The sequence below is a fragment of the Mustela putorius genome, unplaced genomic scaffold (genome assembly GCF_011764305.1).
Source record: "Mustela putorius furo isolate JIRA1106 unplaced genomic scaffold, ASM1176430v1.1 tig00003909_pilon_pilon_pilon, whole genome shotgun sequence".
NCBI classification, from domain to species: Eukaryota; Metazoa; Chordata; class Mammalia; order Carnivora; family Mustelidae; genus Mustela; species Mustela putorius.
In genome coordinates this window covers 31431451-31451607 of record NW_025422057.1, presented here as the reverse complement: position 1 = coordinate 31451607, position 20157 = coordinate 31431451, and the positions used below count along the sequence as shown (strand labels likewise).

At 42.2% G+C, this 20157-nt stretch overlaps 1 protein-coding gene across 14 annotated transcripts in view; it reads right to left on the bottom strand.

Annotated features, from left to right (window-relative positions):
- Positions 1–20157, bottom strand: part of BLNK (B cell linker) — a 109313-nt gene that overhangs the window by 52470 nt on the left and 36686 nt on the right. For 6 of the 14 annotated variants that reach the window (XR_006603251.1, XM_045068939.1, XM_045068941.1 and 3 more), the window contains exons 2-4: positions 8885–8950; positions 5400–5503; positions 3192–3275 (exon numbers count right to left, since the gene is read on the bottom strand). Coding sequence is in view for 12 of the 14 variants with exons in the window: in XM_045068941.1 (XP_044924876.1) it covers positions 3192–3275; positions 5400–5503; positions 8885–8950 (254 nt within the window). In the remaining 2 variants the exon portion in view is untranslated. Of the gene's footprint in view, positions 1–3191; positions 3276–5399; positions 5504–8884; positions 8951–20157 lie in introns of those variants that run through there. The other 8 variants (XM_045068944.1, XM_045068946.1, XM_004749589.3 and 5 more) reach the window with 4 other exon arrangements.

Sequence of the window (20157 nt, the reverse complement as noted above, 5' to 3'; positions counted from 1 at the left end):
TGACTCCTTCCTCTGGGCCGTCATAGGGGCTGCTGGCACCTTGATGACACGGGTGGTCCATTCTGCCCTGTGCTATGATCATTTTTTGTGCCTCTCTGTATTGAAAAACAAGGCCTATTTAATTTATCTTTGTATCTGAATGGTATTTAGCATTTGTAATCCATGCAGTAATAAAAGTATGAAGCAACAGATGAGTTGAAGGAATGAGTATTAGGATACTAATAATAGATTCCATTTATTAAACACTTCCTATGTGCTCAGGGTTAGGACAAGTGTATTTTGCCAATTATCCTTAAAACAGAGCTTTGTGGTAGGTGCCGTCATGATCTCAATTTTATAGTCAAGGTAACGGAAGCTAAGAGATGTGGCAAAACGTGTCTGAGGCCACATGGCTGGTGAGTGAGGGGGTGGGCTGGAAGCCAGGTTGTCTGTGTTGGTCACTATAGCTGAAATCCCATGTAAACTGCCTGGCCCTCTACTGAGCCTTCACATAAAAGAGAAACTAGAGTGGCCCAATCCAGGCATTGTAGAGACTGAGGCAGAGAAGAGAAAAAAGCATCACCATGTGGGAGAGGTTGCTAGATAGCACCCTTCTCTCCCCGAGCTACACCCATCTCCTGGTCCTACCAGCAACTCACAACATCCTGCTCTTGAAGTCATGGCCTGCAGGCCATTTCCCAAACTAAAATGCAGTATGCTCCAAAGTACTAGAGCCAAAGTATGGGGTGGTGGTCCAGCATCTCAGGACCTCCTAAAGTGGGTGGGTTATGGTTTTAGAACCAGTCTCCCCAGTTCAAATTCTGGCTCTGCTCTTTACTACCTGCTTGGCAGAGGACCAGGACTTTAGCTGTTTAAAGCTCAATTTCTCAACTATGAAACCAGGGTAAGAATATCTCATGTGTTTATGAGAATCCAGTAATACAATACCCACGAGTGCTTCCCAAAACCTGGCACGCAGCAAATGCTGTGTTAATGGTAGTGTTGTCTTGGGTATTGACAATGTCTTAATAAACCCTCATAGCAACACCATTCTATTTCCCTCTAATGGCAACCACACAGTACGGCTACCATAAAGAAACGGGCCCAAGAGAGCCTCTAATATAGAGGGTGGCACTTTCAGGAGGGTAAGGGCAAGTTTAGTATGGGTAAGGCAGTTTCACTTGGGAAGGAAGGTTGCATGCCCCTGGCAGGAAGCTGAGATGCTGGTTGGGCCTCCTTATGAGGGAGAGCCTTTCCATTGGTCGTATACCTGGTTTGGGGCTTATGTTCCACTTACAGAGTCACAATCCCATGCCACACAAGAGAGGGGCTCCTCCCCTTGCCAGGCTCAGGCTTTGTAATTCATGTGCCTCCCCCAACCTGTGGGCCCAGCAGCTGGCACTGTGAGGCACGTGGAAATGCCACAGTGGCCCCACATCAGTGTCCAATCCAGGGTTTGGAGCTTGAGCTCTGGGGTCAGCCTGCCAGTCAAAATCCTGATTCTTCTACTTGCTAGCAGCATGAACAGGTAAATTGCTTAACCTCTGAGCATCTGTTTTCTCACCACTGAAATGGATAGGATAAGTAGAGCCTGTGTCATGGGGCTTCATCAGAATGAAATGAAATAGCCCAGGGAAAGTGAGAAAGCCATCTGACATCACCCATTGAGTAAGAGCTCCGTGGATGCTGCTGGTCACTATTAATCTACTTTAATAATAGCCTGAAGGATAGATCAGCACTCTTATCTCCAATCTTTCAAGGGAAGTTATAAAAAATTTCTAGGTTCACAGGGTTTAGGGGCCAAAGCTGGGATTCTAACCAAGACTAGAGGACCCCAAAGTCCAAGATCTCACCCAGCCATGGTGGTAATAAACCTGGAGTCTAGAAGAACAGCTGTGTATCACACCGAGGACAATCCAGGGCAGTGTAGGCTTTCCTGACAAATGTCTCAACACCTGGAATCATGGACAGGTGCTGGGAAAGTTCTGCGAACGGTGCACTCAGCAAAAGCTGAGGGGTTGCATGAGGCTGTGTGGTGAAGGAGGGATTGAGCCAGGCCTTGAAGAATGGCCAGAACCCAAATGAGAGAATGAAGATGAAGGAGGGTGTCCCCCTTCCATCCCCTAAGGCTAGGGCCTGTGTGTCAGCCCCAGAAGCAGGGCTTAACTGATGGCTGGAAGGTGTATCCATAAGGCATAGCCATAAGGCATAGATATGCTGGAAAGAAAATGCTGTTCTGGAGAGTCTGAGGAGAAAATAAAACCAGGTTGTTGCCAGCCAAAGGGGTGCTCCAGCCACAAAGGCCACTGTAGGCCCCAGTGACAAGCTGGGTGTTTGAGCAAGGATGGTGTTTGAGCAGTTCAGGCATGAAGACACAAAGGCCGAATCAGACTGGGGGGCTTGGGAATGGGAAGGGATGGTTGGAAAGTCAGTCAAAGAGTCAATGGTGAGAGCTTGAGTGAAGCGGTGAAGGCAAGGGTGGGCACGGAGCCTTTCTGTTCTGGGTCACGAGCAGCACCAGGGACTCTGGACATTGTGGGGCACCCTCCACGCTGTCTGTCTGACACACACACAGTTGTGGCCCCGATTCAGCTCTGGAGGCCATGCTTTGGGCCACTAGGCCTGCCAGCTTCTCCTCTTACCGAGCTGGTGGAAGGATGTGGGGAAGCCGTGGGATGGGTACAGTGCGATGCAGGAAGGAGAGAAGGAAGGAGCCTGGGTTAGATGTGGTGGTGGAGGCAGATGCAGGGGAGGAAGAGAAAGCAGAACTACAGAGGCCACGGGGGAGGCAGCCCATGGACAGTCACCCTGGGTGCCCCAAGAGGAGAAGGGAATGTAACCCCTTGAGGAGTGGATCTGAGCTGGCCAAGAGAGGGGATTTGCATCTAAATACTTCACATTTTAAAAAGTCCTTTTGTTTGCATGTCCCCTCATCCCTTCTCAGAGCCCTGTTAACCGGGGCGGGGTTGGGGGGGGGGGGGGTGGAGTCCTGGTTTGGCTGTATGACCTTGGGCAGCCTCATGGCCTATCTGTATGACCGGCCATACAGACATACATGACCGGTCATACATGCTGTCCATACAGACATACATGTCTATGTCACCTGGCCGTATGACCTTGGGCAGCCCCTTAGCCTGTCTGGTCTCCACTTAGCCCTCACACAAGAAGCCAGGGGTGAGTGGTCTTTATGGACTTTCCAGGCTTTCCAATACCTTCAAGTCCAAGTTTCATTCCTCTAGTCTTAGTTCCATGAGGCAGGGCTGGTGGTGAATGCCGCTCTCCCCGTGTCAGCCTTGCTGGTACCACCAATTAGAGTGGAGACAGGGAGACAAAAAAAAAAAAACCAAGTGAATGCTGGCTTCCGTAAGGACATGAGGGCAAGTGCAAAGCAGTATTATAGCTCACTTTGTTAGTGGATGGAGGTTTGCTATGCATTCCCTGTGCTTTTTCCAACCACCCCTGGGTAGTAGGGCCCCTGGGTAGTAGGGCCCCAGGGTCCAAGGAGAGGCCTTGTTCAGTTCTGGCCACTGAGGGGTGTGGAACGGCTGGTGGGGCTTTCCCTCCACAACAGTGGGACCTCAGGCAGATAGTGACCCATCGGCATCCTCATTTATTATTGGGTCCCCCACTAGTAATGAAGCACCTGAAGGTCAGAGGCTATATTTTGTTCCCCACTCCGTATCTAGTAGAGTGAGTGTCACACAGGATGTACTGTGTCATATTTGTCAAATGAGTCAAAGAACATGTAAAACAGCAGAAACACCTGGAGATAATGATTCCAGAGAAGAAACTATTCAAATGACCTAATTTCTTAATTTTATCCTTGGAGTTGCACAGAACAACTTGATCTCTGCTTTCTTGAATGTTTAAAAACTTGTGCTGTGTGGCCATGAGGACAGACTTAGGAAGCCACCAGGAAATGGACTGCATCTCTGTCCTGCCAGCGCTGTCTGTTCTTGACAGGACCAGAGGGGCTTGGGAAGTCATCACAGGAAATGTCCAAACAGAACATGGGTTTCATTTTTGGTGTGTGGCTGTGGTGGGGTCAGGGGTGAGCGCTGGGTTGGAGGTCAGGCTGCCGAACCTCTGGGGCTCCTTTTAGACCTGGGATTCCATGATTCCATAATTTTCCTATCAAAACTCAGGGTACTAAGCAGATGTTGTCTGCTTTCTTTTCTTTTTTAGAACTTGGGAGAGAAGGAGGAATTTCTTCTCTTTGGTTAACTAAGCAGCTCACTTGAGGTTTTTTCCCCCCCTTGGCTTTGATCAGGTAGATTTTAAAGATCAGAACAGGGTCTTTATTTTTTTTTATTTATTTTAATTTTTTTTTTTCATTGCAAAGGAGTCTCCTGGTCAACTGTTGAGACTTGGTGACTGGCAAGATGAGGTCAGTAAGTACTCTGTAACCTAGCTACTTCTAGAAAGTAGTCCAACAGGTCAGTCACTAGACTCGATATGTTGGTCCGCATTTCTTAGTGTGATAAGATTTAATTAGTGCCTAGGAGGAACTCAACTGTCTGATTTATTGCTATCTTGATCAGCGACAGAAAAAAAACAACAGTAAGCATCCTTTAAGGTTGTGATTTGGTTTTAGCTGTCAGGGATAGAGGAAGAGACTTCAATGATGTCTGTAGACCTGTGGTTTTCATTAAGGGCTCTATAGGTCTGTCCATGTCCAGGAAATCTTTATATTTAAGCCAGTAGAAAGAGATTTTAGGCCTATCTTCCCAAGGAATTTCTTCTAGAGAAGGGCAGTATATTGGATAATTTATTTTGCTCACCACTGCCATAAACAACACCAATCTCAAGACTACCCTCCGCTGACAAAATTGATCCTAGTTGGACTGGGTGGAGGAGACGTCAGAGAGGACTGAGTAACCATGCACCATCAATAGATTATCCTCCTCCCACCCCAACCCCCAGTGACCTTCAAGTATCCATTTTCATAATTCTCTATCCAGGAAGCCTTCCCTTCCCCACTTCCTCCACACTCTTGACCTCAGATTAGATAAGAAATTGCTGATGGACTTTCATAGAACTTTGTGCTTCCCCATCACCCTGAACTCTAATTGCTTTTGTACTATTGTATCTTTTTTCTTCACTATAAACACTGAGTGTGGAGACTATATCTGTCCTGTTTAGCGCTGTGTCTCTACCTAAAACCGTGTATTTGCCCAGCACATGGAAGATACTTAATAAATGTTTGATAAATAGATGAGTGGATGGATGGATGGATGGATGGATGGATGGATAGATGGATGGATGGAATACTACAGCTCCACTATAGTCAAATGCCTTAAAATTTTTAAATTAGGGTGGGCACTCTTATTTTCAAATGATTAGAACATAGTTCCCTTTTCAGGAAGTAAATATGAACATGAAATTAGTCAAGAGTCCAAGTATTTTAGAAATACTCTTACCTGAGGCATAATCTCTTTGAGGAACACTTGGAGGCGCTTTGACTTTCAGCCTATAGATAACAACCATTAGACAAATGGTCAGGATACTGTTGTCAGGACGACTGCTGTCAAGGCCCCAAAAAGAAGCAGATATAGAGGTAACAGAGAGATAACTAATAGAATATTGGCTTCTTTTGGACCCATCTCATTGAAAGACTAAATGTATTGTAAATGGAGTGAAGCCATTAACCAGAGGTCTCCCATCTCCCCCATTTCTCCAGTGTGTAATGGGGCTGTCACTCAGCAACGGTGAAGTCCAGTGGTGGAAGGGTTCTGAGAGGTCAGAATACAAGCAAGCACAGAGTTCAGAGGTTCAAGGAAGAGAAATGCTGATTGGTTGATAGGGTGATAAGAGAAGATAGATTCTATTTGAATAAATAACTTAATAAATGCTTTAAATATCAAAAAAATATTAGCTGTAACAGAGCACTTGGGTTGTAGGTTGACTGAGATTATTTTGGCACTACTGAAAAGTGCCAAATAAATGAGTAGTGAGGGTCTCCAGGTTGGAGATTATGATATTCAGCTTATTTAGACACTGAACTGTTTCAAGCACTCTCAAAACTACTTTAGTATCTTTATGCATATATAAAATGTTTGAATATTCACAATCCTTCCCCCATCACCAAAAGAAGAAAATTAAAATTACATTTTAAAAATGTATCCCAATTTTTAGGCTTAAGTTCTACAACACCTCTCATTCTATTATTTGAAATGGCTAAGTTTTCTAGTAAATTATTATTCTTAATAAGGGTAGCCCATTTTATCTAAGAATGATTTGCTTAATGAAATTTAAGGTATATGTAAATAAAACCTATATCCAGTAGCCTTTATTTACTAAAACATCATGTCCCTTTTTAGAAGCAGGGAATAAGTTAACCATTACATGCAAAACATATTTCATTTCTTGTGGAAAAAAAGCAATATAGAAATTCATGTCTGATTACGAAAAATTAGCCCAACAAATGAGAATTGTAATGTTTCAAAAATAACAATATTTATATTTGCATAGAAAATTTTGCTTTTTGTTTCCCCAAAGGTTCTTAGGTCGATTATTTCATTCAATTCTCACAGCAAGCCAGCGTGAGCTGGGGAGATATTATAATTAGACTTCTGATGAGATCCAGATAGAAAGATTAGCCACAGTGTTATGGGGGGCAAAAAAGCACAAAAACAAACAAGGAATCACGGTGCCGGGTCTGTAATTGGACCAGTAAAATTTCAAAAAGCACGAACCATCCATTACCCATTATTGCCACTATTTCATAAGAGAAAAGAAAAGGTATTTTAATACCCAAAATGTTATCATCTCAGGATAAAGAACAGACTCAGGAAGGGGCTGGTGGTCACTGAACACCAACCAGGAATAAAAGCTGTGGTTTGGGTCTTACTTAGCAGCCGGCAGCTGCATGTCAACCCCCAACACTTCAAGGTCTTTATTTTCTCATTTGGCCATGGACCAGCAACAACTCTGTCACGGTCTTCTGTTAGGAAACCAGTGTGTTCAACCGTGCTTCCTCCTTTCAAGGTAGCACCTGTTGCCTGGCAACGAGCAAGAGTGTTAACAGCGGGTCACTCAGAACCAAAGGCCCACTGACTTCACCCAGGGTAACGACTATGGCAGCCATATTTTCCAAGCTGAGAGGAAACATGGTTTTTCAAATCAAAATGTATTTTGGGAACAATAAGCATAATGAAATAGGAACTGTCTGAAAAACTTTGAGCTCCATGGCTACTGTGAGTATGCCTGACCAGGGAAGAGAGAGACATTTTACACAGTGGCTTCATATTATTGAGAAAACTGTGTATTGTAAAACTGACAATGGGGATAATTAATCTAGAATCCCTAGCGATTAAAACAATGACTAGCAGGGCTCCCTCATCTCAATGAGATTTTGCATGTGTCAGAAATATTAAATGACAATAATCACATACCTCGCTCCTCCACGGGACAGAACATGAGGACAAATTTTCCTCTAGTAGATGCCCCACAAGCAGAAGACCATTTTAACTATTTTATGATAATGACTTATACATATTGAGACTCATTTGCATTTTGTAGTCTAAAAAACCATAAAACATGATTTCTTACTTTCAAGTTTAACAAAGACCAAAAAGAATGAAGACTCTTTGTTCCGAAGGCATAGGAAAATGAAATTTTATACACTATTAATGGTACAAAATTGCTGACAAGCAATTTGGTAATTTCAATAAAAATTTCAAGGGCACAAATTTTTCCATTTCTAAATTTCATTTTAGGAATTTAGCTTTCTGGTACACTCAAAATCTATAAAAATTACTTATTGAAATGTTACTTATGACAGTTAAGCTGAAAGAAATGGCCACAAAATTTTTAGTGATCTTATCAAATTGCTCCCCCAAGAATATGCCAGTTTAAACTCCCACATCTCCTTCCCTTTAAAAAGTGTTCACTGATGCATATATGAATGATAATATATTTATAGCAGACTATTAATCATCTGCTCAAAATGGAATATGCCTTATTTTTACATACTATCAAAGATGTCCATGATCTAGCATTAAGTAAAACCACTAAGCAAAATCACGTTGGTAGAATGGTTTATGAAGTGTGACGCCATTCATGATGAAAATGTATGTGTGTACAGGCATGTACTGTATCACATACATACAGATATATATATATATCAGACTCACTCATGACAATGTTTGTTTCCCTGGAGTTGGTTGAGGTTGGGGATGTGGAGAAGTGGGAGATTTTTCCTTCATACAATTCTGAATGGTTTGATTTTTTTTTTTCCTGGTGAATCTACTACTACTTTCATTTTCTAAATAAAAGAATTTAAAAGCTTAATGGGATACTATTTCCTCCTTCCTCTTTACTTAGATTTTGAGTGGCAAATACAGGTATGCACGATTTTTATCTTTTCTTTTTTTTTTTTTAAAAAGCTTAAGAGTTTTTGATGTGCAGGAAGATTTGAAATTCTAGCTTTTCCTCTCTAAGTGCCAACTGAAAACACAATTTTAGGCTATAATTGAAAAAGCAAAAAATTGAAATATGGAAAACAGGTATGGCATGGATTGTGTTCTTAGAACTTGTCTTTTGGATTTCTCCAAGCGTGTCCTAGTGGACTTTAACTAAATAGTTATAGAAGCTGATTGTCCTGTTTCTAGAAACGTCTTTGTTGACATTTGCTGGCACTTTGAGGGGGACAGCTCACTTTTACTGCAGTGAGAGGGAAAAGCAAAGTTCCCTGAGGATGACCCCATTCATTTGCCATGTTTCCTGAAGATGGATCTTACCACCATGGACTCCTGCCATGAGTAAGAAAGGGTTACATGTTAAAGAGGTTGCAACTCCTCACTTGGGTAACAAAGAACTTTGATCTCTTCCACCTAGCACAGGCTGGAATAATGTGTGATTTATATAAATGAGTGCTTATATAGTGCTATGAAGTTTAACTTACTTTTTGATTTTGTTCATTATTCCACCTTCATTGTTCTTGATATCGTGGACCATCTTTTGAAGCTGCCTGCAAGAAGCAAAATTAAACATAAAATACTAATAAGTAGGTCAATTTAGAAAAAGTCTTCTATCCTTGAATACAAAAAGAGAACTAAAGACCTATAATAAACCCCCAAACAGTGGGAATGGTATTATATTTAATCAAATTGGCTGTTTGCTACTTGAGTAAAGGGAAAGTATTCTTTTTTTATTAATTATTTTTATTAACATGTAATGTATTATTTGCCCCAGGAGTACAGGTCTCTGAATCATCAGTCTTACACATTTCACAGCACTCACCATAGCACGTTCCCTCCCCAATGTCCATAACAACCACCCTCTCCATACCTCTCCTCCCTCTAGCAACCCCCAGTTTGTTTTGTGAGATTAAGAGCGACTTGTGGTTTGTCTGAGGGTAAGTATTCTATAAGGAACATGGTCATTGGGCATATCCCTATCCCTATCCCCGTCCCTGTCTATTGGATGTCTGGGCCAGGCTCAGAAGAGACATTTTGATTTTCAGATCTGTCTATTCTGAGGACACACATGAGGCAAAACCCTCTGAAAAACCTCACTGTTCACCACTGAGTGTCCTTAGACGATTCACATTGCAAAATGGAGTGACCTTATGTGGGCTAAAATCAGGTCCACGAATTTTTTTTGTTTGTTTGTTAACTTCACTAGGTAGAATCCGGGAAAACTGTCACAAAAAAGTTGTACATACACAGAAGCCATAAAGAAAATGATTAATGAATCTGACTGCATGTACATTTGGAAACCCTGTAGAACAAAAAATAATATGCACAAAATCAAAAGATAAATGACGCACCGGAAGAAATATTTACGACACAATAATAATAATGAATCATGTTCTGATTGACAAATCTTATGACTCTGCAAAATATTATTAATAATTCAATAGGAAATGGGCAAAAGATGCAAACACATGGCGAACAGAAAAGTGTGAGTGACTAACAGACTAATAAAAAGATATTTAACATTACTTATATCTAAAGAAATCTAAATTGAAACAACAGTGCGGTATGTTTGGCTCATCAGACTGGCAGAACGTAACTTGATAATACCCTGGGTAGATGGGAGTACAAAAATACAGATATTCTTGGGAATGCACATTGTTACAATCAATATCTATTAAATTTTAAAACCTCCATGCCTTTTGACTCAGAAATTCTGCTGCTAGGAACTTGCCCTTATAAACATGGTCATAAAACCATACCATTATGTACATATAAGCATTTTGCCTAATAGCCCTAACCCTTCCTGCCTTCCCACTAAAAAACCTGGAAACAACCTAAATGCCCATCAATCATTAAAAGGGAACTAGTTACACAAACTGATAAAGCCATACAATGGAATGCCATAGGCCCTTAAAAAACAAAAAGAAAGAAAAAAAAAGAAACACACACCTGCATTGCTGACACATAAAAATCTCCAACACAGATTAAGTTTAAAAAAAATGGTAAAGGAGAAAAAAGAAAAAAAGGAAGAAAGGAAGTGAAGTTCAGAACAATGTGTGTACCACATATTTTTTCTGTGGAATAAGAAAGGACACGTATATTCCTATAAGCCAGTACACGTGTAGCTTTTTAGAGGGATATGCAAGCAGTTATTCAAAGACTGTTTTCAAAGGCAACAGAGCATTCTCATATGAATTAGGAAAAGGTACCCCTTTCTTCTGGGTGGACACCTGCACAGTGGCGGGGCACACAGCCTGGCAAGCAGTCAAGGAATAGATTTCAGCCTCTACATGTCATCAGAGCTGGGTGTGGAGTGAAAGCAGAAGGCTCGACTGGGGATGGGGGCTTCCGTTTTGTAAAAAAGAGACTTTCTTATTATAATGAAGATTTTTCTATATTATTTGAATGTTCATAGCTTGTACAGATATCATTTCTATTATCTGTTTTATATACATATGTAGAGAAAAATGTTAACAGGGTCAGAGTATAGGGCCATGGTTTTTTTCCTTCATGATAACTTTCTGACTTTAAAAAACATATAAATATATTACTTATATTTAAATATATTTACATGTAAAAATACGTTCTACATTATGTGCAAAATATATGTTTATATTTTATGTTGTATATAAATAATGATGTATATAAATATATAAAATATATATTTCTTATTTATATATATACATAAATTATGTATATATAATTTCACACAGTTCTGTCCTCAAAGAGTAAGACAGTTGAAGTCACTTTTCAGGCAAGCCTTTCCTTTTTTCTGAAGAAACCATTTGACTGGGCCTTATACTTAACAAAATGTAAATTTTGCATATAGCCATTGTTCTTGGAGAAAATTGTGATTTCCTATAAACCTGATCACAGATTTCTCTAATTCTGGGAGCTAGGCATTATGTTACAGGCAATATGAAGATTGGGCACAATTAAGCTTGGTGGAGGTCTATGAAACCCTGTTGACTGGAGGGAATCTGGAGGAATATTCTCTGGCTCTTCATGGATTTAGGACGCATTTGTTGCGAAGTCCTGCAGTGTGGGTAGAACAGGTTAGCGCATGAGCAGAAGCTTGCTGGAGGAGCTCTGCATGGTGTCTACTGCTAAGTGTTAATTTAAGACTCATCAAGGCTGATGATCCACTGCAGTTGTTTACTGAGAGGTGTTGGGCACCAAGGGGTGGGGTGAGATTTACTGTGTAGGGATCGTCCCTCCTACCCTCAACCATTTTGGGAAAAGGAAGATTCTCAAATAAAGAATGGGAACTTGCACTGGGGATTCTGGGGAGCTCCCACCCCTTCCAGGTCAAATGACAGGAGCTAATATTGAGAGCACAGACAAACCTGAGGGATATTCATTGGTGGGCAGGTGGGGAGGGATGCAAGAGTGGCGTGTTGGCTGGAACCTGAGGCTGGGTCTGGGTTCCAGCTCTAAGTAGAGCCCTAACTGCCACCATCACTAGCCATTTGCCGTGAGAGAATTCCTCTCCATTGCCCCCCGAATGTTCAGTGGTATCCGGTTTGTCATTGCACCATGGCCTCGGCCGGCTGTGGGGAAAGGTGTGTTCCATTGACTTGAAGGAGCAAAGCGCAAAGGGAAGACAGGCTGGAGGGTTGTGCAGAAGGATAAGAGAAATTTCTTTTAGGACAACTTTAGGCTGCATCTTCAGGCATTGCCTACAAAACTGGGGGATCCACTGAGGGGCCCAGGTCGGGATGTGGGAAGAGGTCGGTGCCAAGTGGTTATCTGGAAATGAGAAATGAGGAAATGAGACCACATTTTGTATCCCCAGTTAGGTAGGCTGTGCTCACTAATTCCATTCCTGTGAGAACTCAGCAAAGCCCCAGGCTCAGCAGCAGAGAGGATGGATGAGGGAGAAGGGGGACCACCTGCCCATCTGAGACACACCAAGGCTCCCTAGAGCTGGACCTCTGAGTGGCCTCAGAATGCCACAGGATTCCAGATTTTGTTCACATATATCCTAGGCCCAACTCCTATCTCCTTTTCCTGTAGAACTCTAGGGAATCTCTGAGATAGAGGAATGAGGGAAAATGGAAAAGAGGGCTGGGCATGGAGAGAAGGAGAGAGGAGTTGGAATGGTTTGACTGGGAGGCAATTTAATAATTTCCAGTGCAGAGCAGATGGCAACTCTGGCTATAAGCTGACTGTAACTGAACAGAACAGCTTCAGGCTGAATTAATCCTTAACCAGGTTCAAGGACAAAACGAGCCAGAGTAAAGGATGTTCTCTGAAGTTTGTCAAGAACCAGACACAGAGTAAGGGGGAGCCCGGGGGCTGATCTGTATAAGCAGTTTTGCTGCAAGTGGAGATAAACAGATGTAAACTGTTGCAAGAGCCTGATGTAATTTTGCTCAACTTGGTACTTGATGCTTCTTGGCCTTTCCTAAATTTCTTTCCACTATAGGCTATTAAAATAATTATAATTATAATATGTAATTATGGCACATTGTTGAATTGGTTCATAAACTATACACTTTGTATGCAAAATTTTTCTTTTCCCTCTGCCTCTCGTTCACACAAATTCTTATGCCCATGGACTGCTCAGTTATAGCCACCCAGCTTCTGTGACCTGGAAAAACACAGTATCCCCCAAACCAAGATGTGATGATACTCTCATTTCATTTTATCAACTATTCAGACACTGTCTAATGCACAGCTTTCCTCCTCTCTGGCATCAACTGCCCCACTTTGGAGCACTTTTTTGCGCTACTACAACATAAAGCATATGCGAAAGGAATACACAGCTGGACTATTCCCAGATTTAAATACCAGCTGTCTCACTGTGGTACGTCAGGTGTAGGTGGAAAATAAGCATAAAGCAGCTTCTTTTTGAATAGTCCTTTAAGAGATATCCTTCCATGGATGGCAGAAGGATACAGGATCACAATTTAATTTTTAAAATTGTGAAGACACAGCCATGTTCACGTAACAAAATAAAATGAAGAACAAAACTTATCTCATATATGTTTTAAGAAATACTAATATGGCAATCTCTACTGAAATACCATCAGCATTTTTCACAGAGCTAGAACAAACAATTCTAAAGTTTGTATGGAACCAGAAAAGACCCTGAATAGCTAAAGGAAAATTGAAAAGAAAAGCAAAGCAGGAGGCATCACAATTCTGGACTCCAAGCTGTATGACAAAGCTGTAATCATCAAGATGGCATGGTACTAGCAAAAAACAGACACATAGAACCCATAAATGGACCCATAACTATAGGAATAACCAAACGTCAACAAAACAGGAAAGAATATCCAATGGAAAAAAGACAGTCTTTTCAACAAACAGTGTTGGGAATACTGGACAGCCACATGTAGAAGAATGAAACTGGACTACTTTCTCACATCATACACAAAAATAAAGTAAAAATGGTTGAAAGACCTAAATGTTAGACAGTAATCCAACAAAATCTTCGAGAACACAGGCAGCAACCGCTTTGACCTCAGCCACAGCAACTTCTTACTAGACACATCTCCAAAGGCAAGAGAAACAAAAGCAAAAATAAACTATTAGGATTTCATCAAGATAAAAAGCTTCTGCATAGCAAAGGAAAACAGTCAACAAAACTAATAGGCAACCCATGGAATGGGAGAAGGTATCTGCAAATGACATATCAGATAAAGGACTAATATCCGAAATCTATAAAGAATTTATCAAACTCAAGACCCCCAAAATAAATAATCCAGTCAAGAAATGAGCAGAAGACATGAACACACATTTTTCCAAAGAAAACATACAAATGGCCAATAGACACATGAAAAAATGCTCAACATCACTCATTATCAGAGAAATACAAATCAAAATCACAATCACAATGAGATATAACCTCACACCAGTCAGAATGGCTAAAATTAACATCTCAGGAAACATCAAATGTTGTCGAGGGTGTGGAAAAAGGGAACCCTCTTACATTGTTGGTGGGAATGGAAGCTGGTGCAGCCACTGTGGAAGACAATATGGAGGTTTCTCAAAAAGTTAAAAATAGGGGTGGCTGGGTTACTCAGTGGGTTAAGCCTCTGCCTTCGGCTCAGGTCATGATATCAGGGTCCTGGGATTGAGCCCCACATTGGGCTCTCTGCTCAGCAGGGAGCCTGCTTCCTCCTCTCTCTGCCTGCCTCTCTGCCTACTTGTGATCTTTCTCTCTGTCAAATAAATAAATAAAAACTTTAAAAAAAAAAGTTAAAAATAGAGCTACTCTATGACCCAGCAACCACACTATTAGGTATTTATCCAGAGGATATAAACATAATAATTCAAAGGGATACACGTGCACCCCAATGATTACAGCATCAATGTCCACAATTGCCAACTATGAAAAGAGCCGAGGTATTCATAAACAGATGAATGAATAAAGAAGATGTGGTATATATATGCAATGGAATATTACTCAGCCATCTAAAAGAATGAAATCTTGCCATTTGCAATGATGTGAATGGAACTAGAGGGTATTGTGCTAAGTGAAATAAGCTGATCAGAGAAAGACACCATATAATTTCACTCATACATGGAATTAAGAAACAAAGCAGACAAACATAAGGGAAGGGAAGGAAGAATAAAATAAGGGAGGCAAATCATAAGAGATTTTAAACTATAGGAAACAAACTGAGGGTTGCTGGAGGGGAGGTGGATGGGAGATGGGGTAACTGGATGTTGGGGATTAAGGAGGACACTTGATGGGAGGAGCACTGGGTGTTATATGCAACTGATGAATCAGTAAATTCTACCCCTTAAACTAGAACTAACTTGAATTTGGGAAAAAAATTGGGGGGAAAAAAAGACTTTAAAACATATTTTTAAGCAGCCTGGCACTTGAGCATTTTAAAATGGTGAGCAGATCACACAAATAATTGTAATTATTATTACTCATAGAAACCAAATAAAATTATACATTCACTCCTTTGTTACAGATTTAAAAATTTTTTTTGAATCTTTTGTATTAATGTCAACAAGCTTAGCTTTTAACAACACCCTAAAGTACCATGCCCCAGGCTAAGCCTGGATCTTAAAAGATTTAGATCTCTTGTGTTCTGAGTTGGACAAATAGTTATTTGAAAGTAACCAGCAACTTTTCGCCTCCAAAGAGGGCCCTTCTCAACTTCAACTGCATCTGCCCAAGGGCTATTGATAGGCAGAAGGTGGGCCCCGCCCCCAGATGTTCTGATTGGGTAGGTCCAGAGTGGGTCGGATAATTTGCATTTCCAACCATTTGCGTGGGGCAGACTTCACCGGTCAGGAGAACCACCCTCCACGCCTTTTTGTGCTGTGGGCCTTTCAGTTGCACCTGAGTTAAGCAAATTGATGTTTTGGGAAAACTCAAGTCCTCCAGAATGCCAGTGCAAAGTTCCAGACAGTGAAGCTGAGCAGTCAGTTCAACAACCTCACTGGGGCGTTGGTTTTCCTGGGCTGTGCCTCCTTTGTGGGTCTCTTGAGTTTCCTCCATGTGGATTTGGACTACCCACTACCTGTATATTTTTATTCATTTTAGACTCATGTGCTTTCTTGAGCCACAGTCTACTGAAGCAGCAGAGTGGCGATGAAAGGTGGGGGTGGTGGTGAAGGGTGAACATGACCCCCCTTCCTTTGCAACAATGGAAAAACGGACTGGGCCTGCTTGGTGCAGAGCTATATGGTCAGGACCATTTGGTGACGTTAGGACTAAGACATGACCATATCCCTGTCTGTGGGAAATGGGCTGTCACTCAGCCTGAAAAGACTTCTCTAGGAGAGGAAGCAAGGAAGATGAACAGGTGGTGGGCAAGACTTGGGCTTTGCTACCTGGATGTTTCCCATCTTCCTGGGGCCTTCTGGTTGTTGGTCCCTCCACAGGTCGACCTCTAGAAGGATTTCTACTGTCTAGAGGTGGGCGGGCTCTTGGAATGGTCTATGGCTGGGAACAAAGCTTGGAAGACAAAGATAGATCCAGGATGCTGTGCAAATCCTTGTCCAGTAACAAATATAAATCATTCTCTGTGTTGTGCTTCCTTCTGTTATTCTCCAAATCTCAGCAGATACTTACTACATGTTAGTAACTCTGTTGGGTTGTGCGGAAATGAGGAAAGGGTCTGTGGCCAAAGGTGGAAAGAGCCTTAGAAATCTACATGGAGGCTGAAGGATGCCAGCCGCACCACAGCTGGGGGATGGGGAAGTGGTGGGAGGAGTTAAGGGAAGTGGCTCCAGGAACATGGGTTCATGGATCTGGAGACAAGCAAGAGCCAGGATGGGGCAGTGTGAGATGTGTAAGCAGCCTGGGGACTCGCAGAATGCCAGTGGCAGGAAATCCAGTAAAAGTGGGATTAGGGGTACTGTATTTTGAATGGCGAAAAGGAATGTGACCTTTTTTTGTTTGGAGTCCCACGTAAGTTAAGTAGTAGCTGGTTACCCAGGTTGTAGAGTTTTTAATTTTGTAACTTCATTCCTGATAAAAAATGTAATATATGCTAAGTGAATCAATCCTGAAAGGCTGAAAGGGCTACATATTGTATGATTCCAACTGGAATCTGGAAAAGGCAAAAACTATGGAAACAATAGAAAGATCAGTTGCTGTCATGAGTTGGGGAGGAGGAAGGGAAAGATGAATAGGTGGAACAGGGGATTTTCGGGGCAGTGATACTATTTTTGTATGATACAATTATGGTGGCTACAGGTTACAGGTGTTCATTGTATCAAACTTTGGAAATAATACTTAAAATGTCACTCTTAATTCCAACCTCTGCTATTAACATTTAATTGAACAGCCTTCCAATGTTTTGCTACACATGTATAGTAGGTATAGATTTTACATAATTAAGATCATACATGGCATTTCATAATCTGCATTATCCACTCGTATCTCAAACATTTTTGTAAGTGAGCATGATCTTGAGGCTTTGTCTACTTAGTCACCAAGTCTTTACCTGTACCTTTCCTCCCCCTGCAAACAGAGGGGCTTTTAATGAGCCAAAACTCCAATCTGGGTGGGTATGACAGGGAGCAGTGAAATGTCAGGACCCCTATACTTGAGGGAGGGGAGAGAGAAGAACCAGACCTGACCTGAGCAGACCAGGATCAAGAGTGTAGATCAAGAAGATCTGCTGGAGGCCTTGTTTCTGGGGGCCTTGGATTAGGGGGTTGGGTCCAAGGGGCAGGAGAGAGTCCCTCTCCGCTTCCTGCCCGTTCCTTCAAAGCCAGGTTACTCTCTAAAACAGTTGTTCTCTCAAGGATGGCCTGAAGACTACGCCACACTAGCACCTGTAAATGAAGATATTTACCTCTCAGGGTTGCTGTGAAGAGAATAGATAATAAATGTAAAGTGCTTGCCCACGCAGGCCGTTTCAATTCATCGGGTCTTTTCAGTTCACTGTAGCGGCTCTTCTTGCAGAAGACCCCGGGGGGCTGGTTTGGACCAGGAACAAAACTCCTTTCAGTGATGTGCGCTAGGGAGGGGAAGGGGGAGCCTTCCCACCGGGATTGATCTCAAGGCCCAAAGGTGTTCCAGGACTGGGTTTGGTTATGGGGTGTCTCTGTTATTGTTGTTGTTTTGTGGGTTTTGGGGGGGAGGGTGATGGGTGGTGGCGGGAAGGGTTGGCTGAGAACAGCCCCCAGCCTGGCATGGCTGATTGGTACCAACATGTGAGACTCACCCACTAATCACAGTTCTGCATATAACGGGGTATTTATGGGCCCTGACATGGGTGGCATTTTGATCTCTAACCTACAAAAATACCTTTGCAAAAAGATGAATTATTTTGGGTTCTTAGGCTACCTTTAGTACTAACAAATGCTTCCATATACTCAGCTGTATTCAAGGGTAAGAAGAGAGCATTTTAATCAAAAGTACTGTGGTTGCCAAAAAATTAAATTAAATTAAATTAAAAACAAAAATTCAGATTGCTGGACCCTCAACCATCTCAATGAAATAAAAATCCCAGGTGGGGCCCAGCAATCTGCATTTTACAAACTTCTAGGGACTGGTGATTCTCATGCACACAGGAGGCTGAGAGAACCTTTATTAAAAGAAGTAAAGCGGGTTTATCTGCTTCTAGGCCAGGCTTAATTGCAAAGAGCATAAGAGAAATCCCCCCCTCCCCACCCCCAACCTCCAAGGAATTTTCCCACCTGACTCCTTGCCTGAAATATCTTTACTCCATAATGGGATGCTGAAGGCTTACACAGACACTCTCTCTCCCCAGGAAACTACCATACGCAAATAGGAGTTTTAGTTAGTGGTGTGATGTCTGCTCTTAATAGGGAGAGAGAGCAGAAAGAATGAGCCATGGGTGCTGACGACCAGGTTTTTACCTTCGTGGATGCTCAGATCAATACAAATCTGACACAGAGTTACTTTCTATCTGTCTGCCTGGCAACCTGGCATCAGAGTGGGGACTCCAGCTCTAAGAGCTGAACACAAACAGCCCAGCCTTTTTCACTGAGTATTTTTTTTGAATTGAAGGTCAGAGATTACATCAATGGGCAGTGTCTATACATCTTCTTCTTGGAGGATGATGAGGAGGAGAGCGTCTTGATTTTGGCTACACATTAGAGTCAGTTAGGGTGCTTTTAATACTCTTCATACCCAAACCTCCCCCCGCCCCATGGTGGTTGGCTCTCAGGTGATTCTGATGTGTGGCCAAGGTCGAGGACCACTGGCAGTGTTATCATTTGTAGATTGTGCAGGGAAGATGCACCAGCTAAGACAGCATGAGGAGAGGAATCCACAGATGCTGACTGCCCTTCAGAAAGGTGTCTGCAGGCTGAGAGCAGCCCCAGGATGTGGAAGGACAGAACAGATGCAGGAAGGGTAGACTGGTGGACTGGATGCAAGGCTCCATCAGCACCAAAGGACCACTGGGAAGGCAGCTGCACATGGATAGTTTGGCCAAATCACCGAAAACTATACCTTTCCAATAATTTTTATTAAACACAGGAGATGACTTAAAGGGTGGTACTATCTCCAAGAAGTCTGTTTTTTGAAATTTATTAGAAAAAAAAATAAAAGGATCAGAAAACATCTTACTTTCCTTTTAGCTCCTTAATGCATTCACAGAGGATTGTGAAAGGCAGGTTTTAGAGGGGTTTTGCACTTCCATCTCTCCAGGAAAGGTGGAATGCAAAGCCGTGTTCATCAGAGGAAAATCCTTGCTTAATCTGGATTTAGGAATGGATTAAAGGAGGGTCTCAGGACAAAAGAGACTCTTTGCAAACAAAAACAGCAGATAAATCCTTCCTTCTTCCTCTCCAAATCTTAACCAAGGATGGGGCTGGAGTTTTGTTTTCAGTATCAGTGGGGCTGGTCCTCTGTGTGTGAGGGCTTGTCGGGCCCTTCTCAGTTCCCATTCCTAAACCCCAGCTTGCACGAGGCCACACCCTCCTCAAGAGCCTGCAGAAGCTCCTTGGGTCTCGGGAATGAATAATCCTGCCCTTTTCTGTTGGCTCAAAGTTACTCACTCATTGGGAGCTCCTGGCACTCTACTGATGGCTGGCTCTTTCCTGTGAATTAGCTACATCTACTTGGTTTGGTACCTTAGAAATCTGTGCTCTCCACACAACGGGCCAGTACCTCCAAAATATATGTTCCTAAAATCATTCTGGAGTAGCAATCTCTCTAACATTTTTTTTTATATACATATAGAAGAGAAGAAAACACCTGCTCTCTTAACTACTGTACACAATGAATGAATTTTTAAAAACATAACCATCATCATCGGGTCTGCTGATCCTTTGTCTTTCGCCTTTCTAAGCTGTTTAAATGATC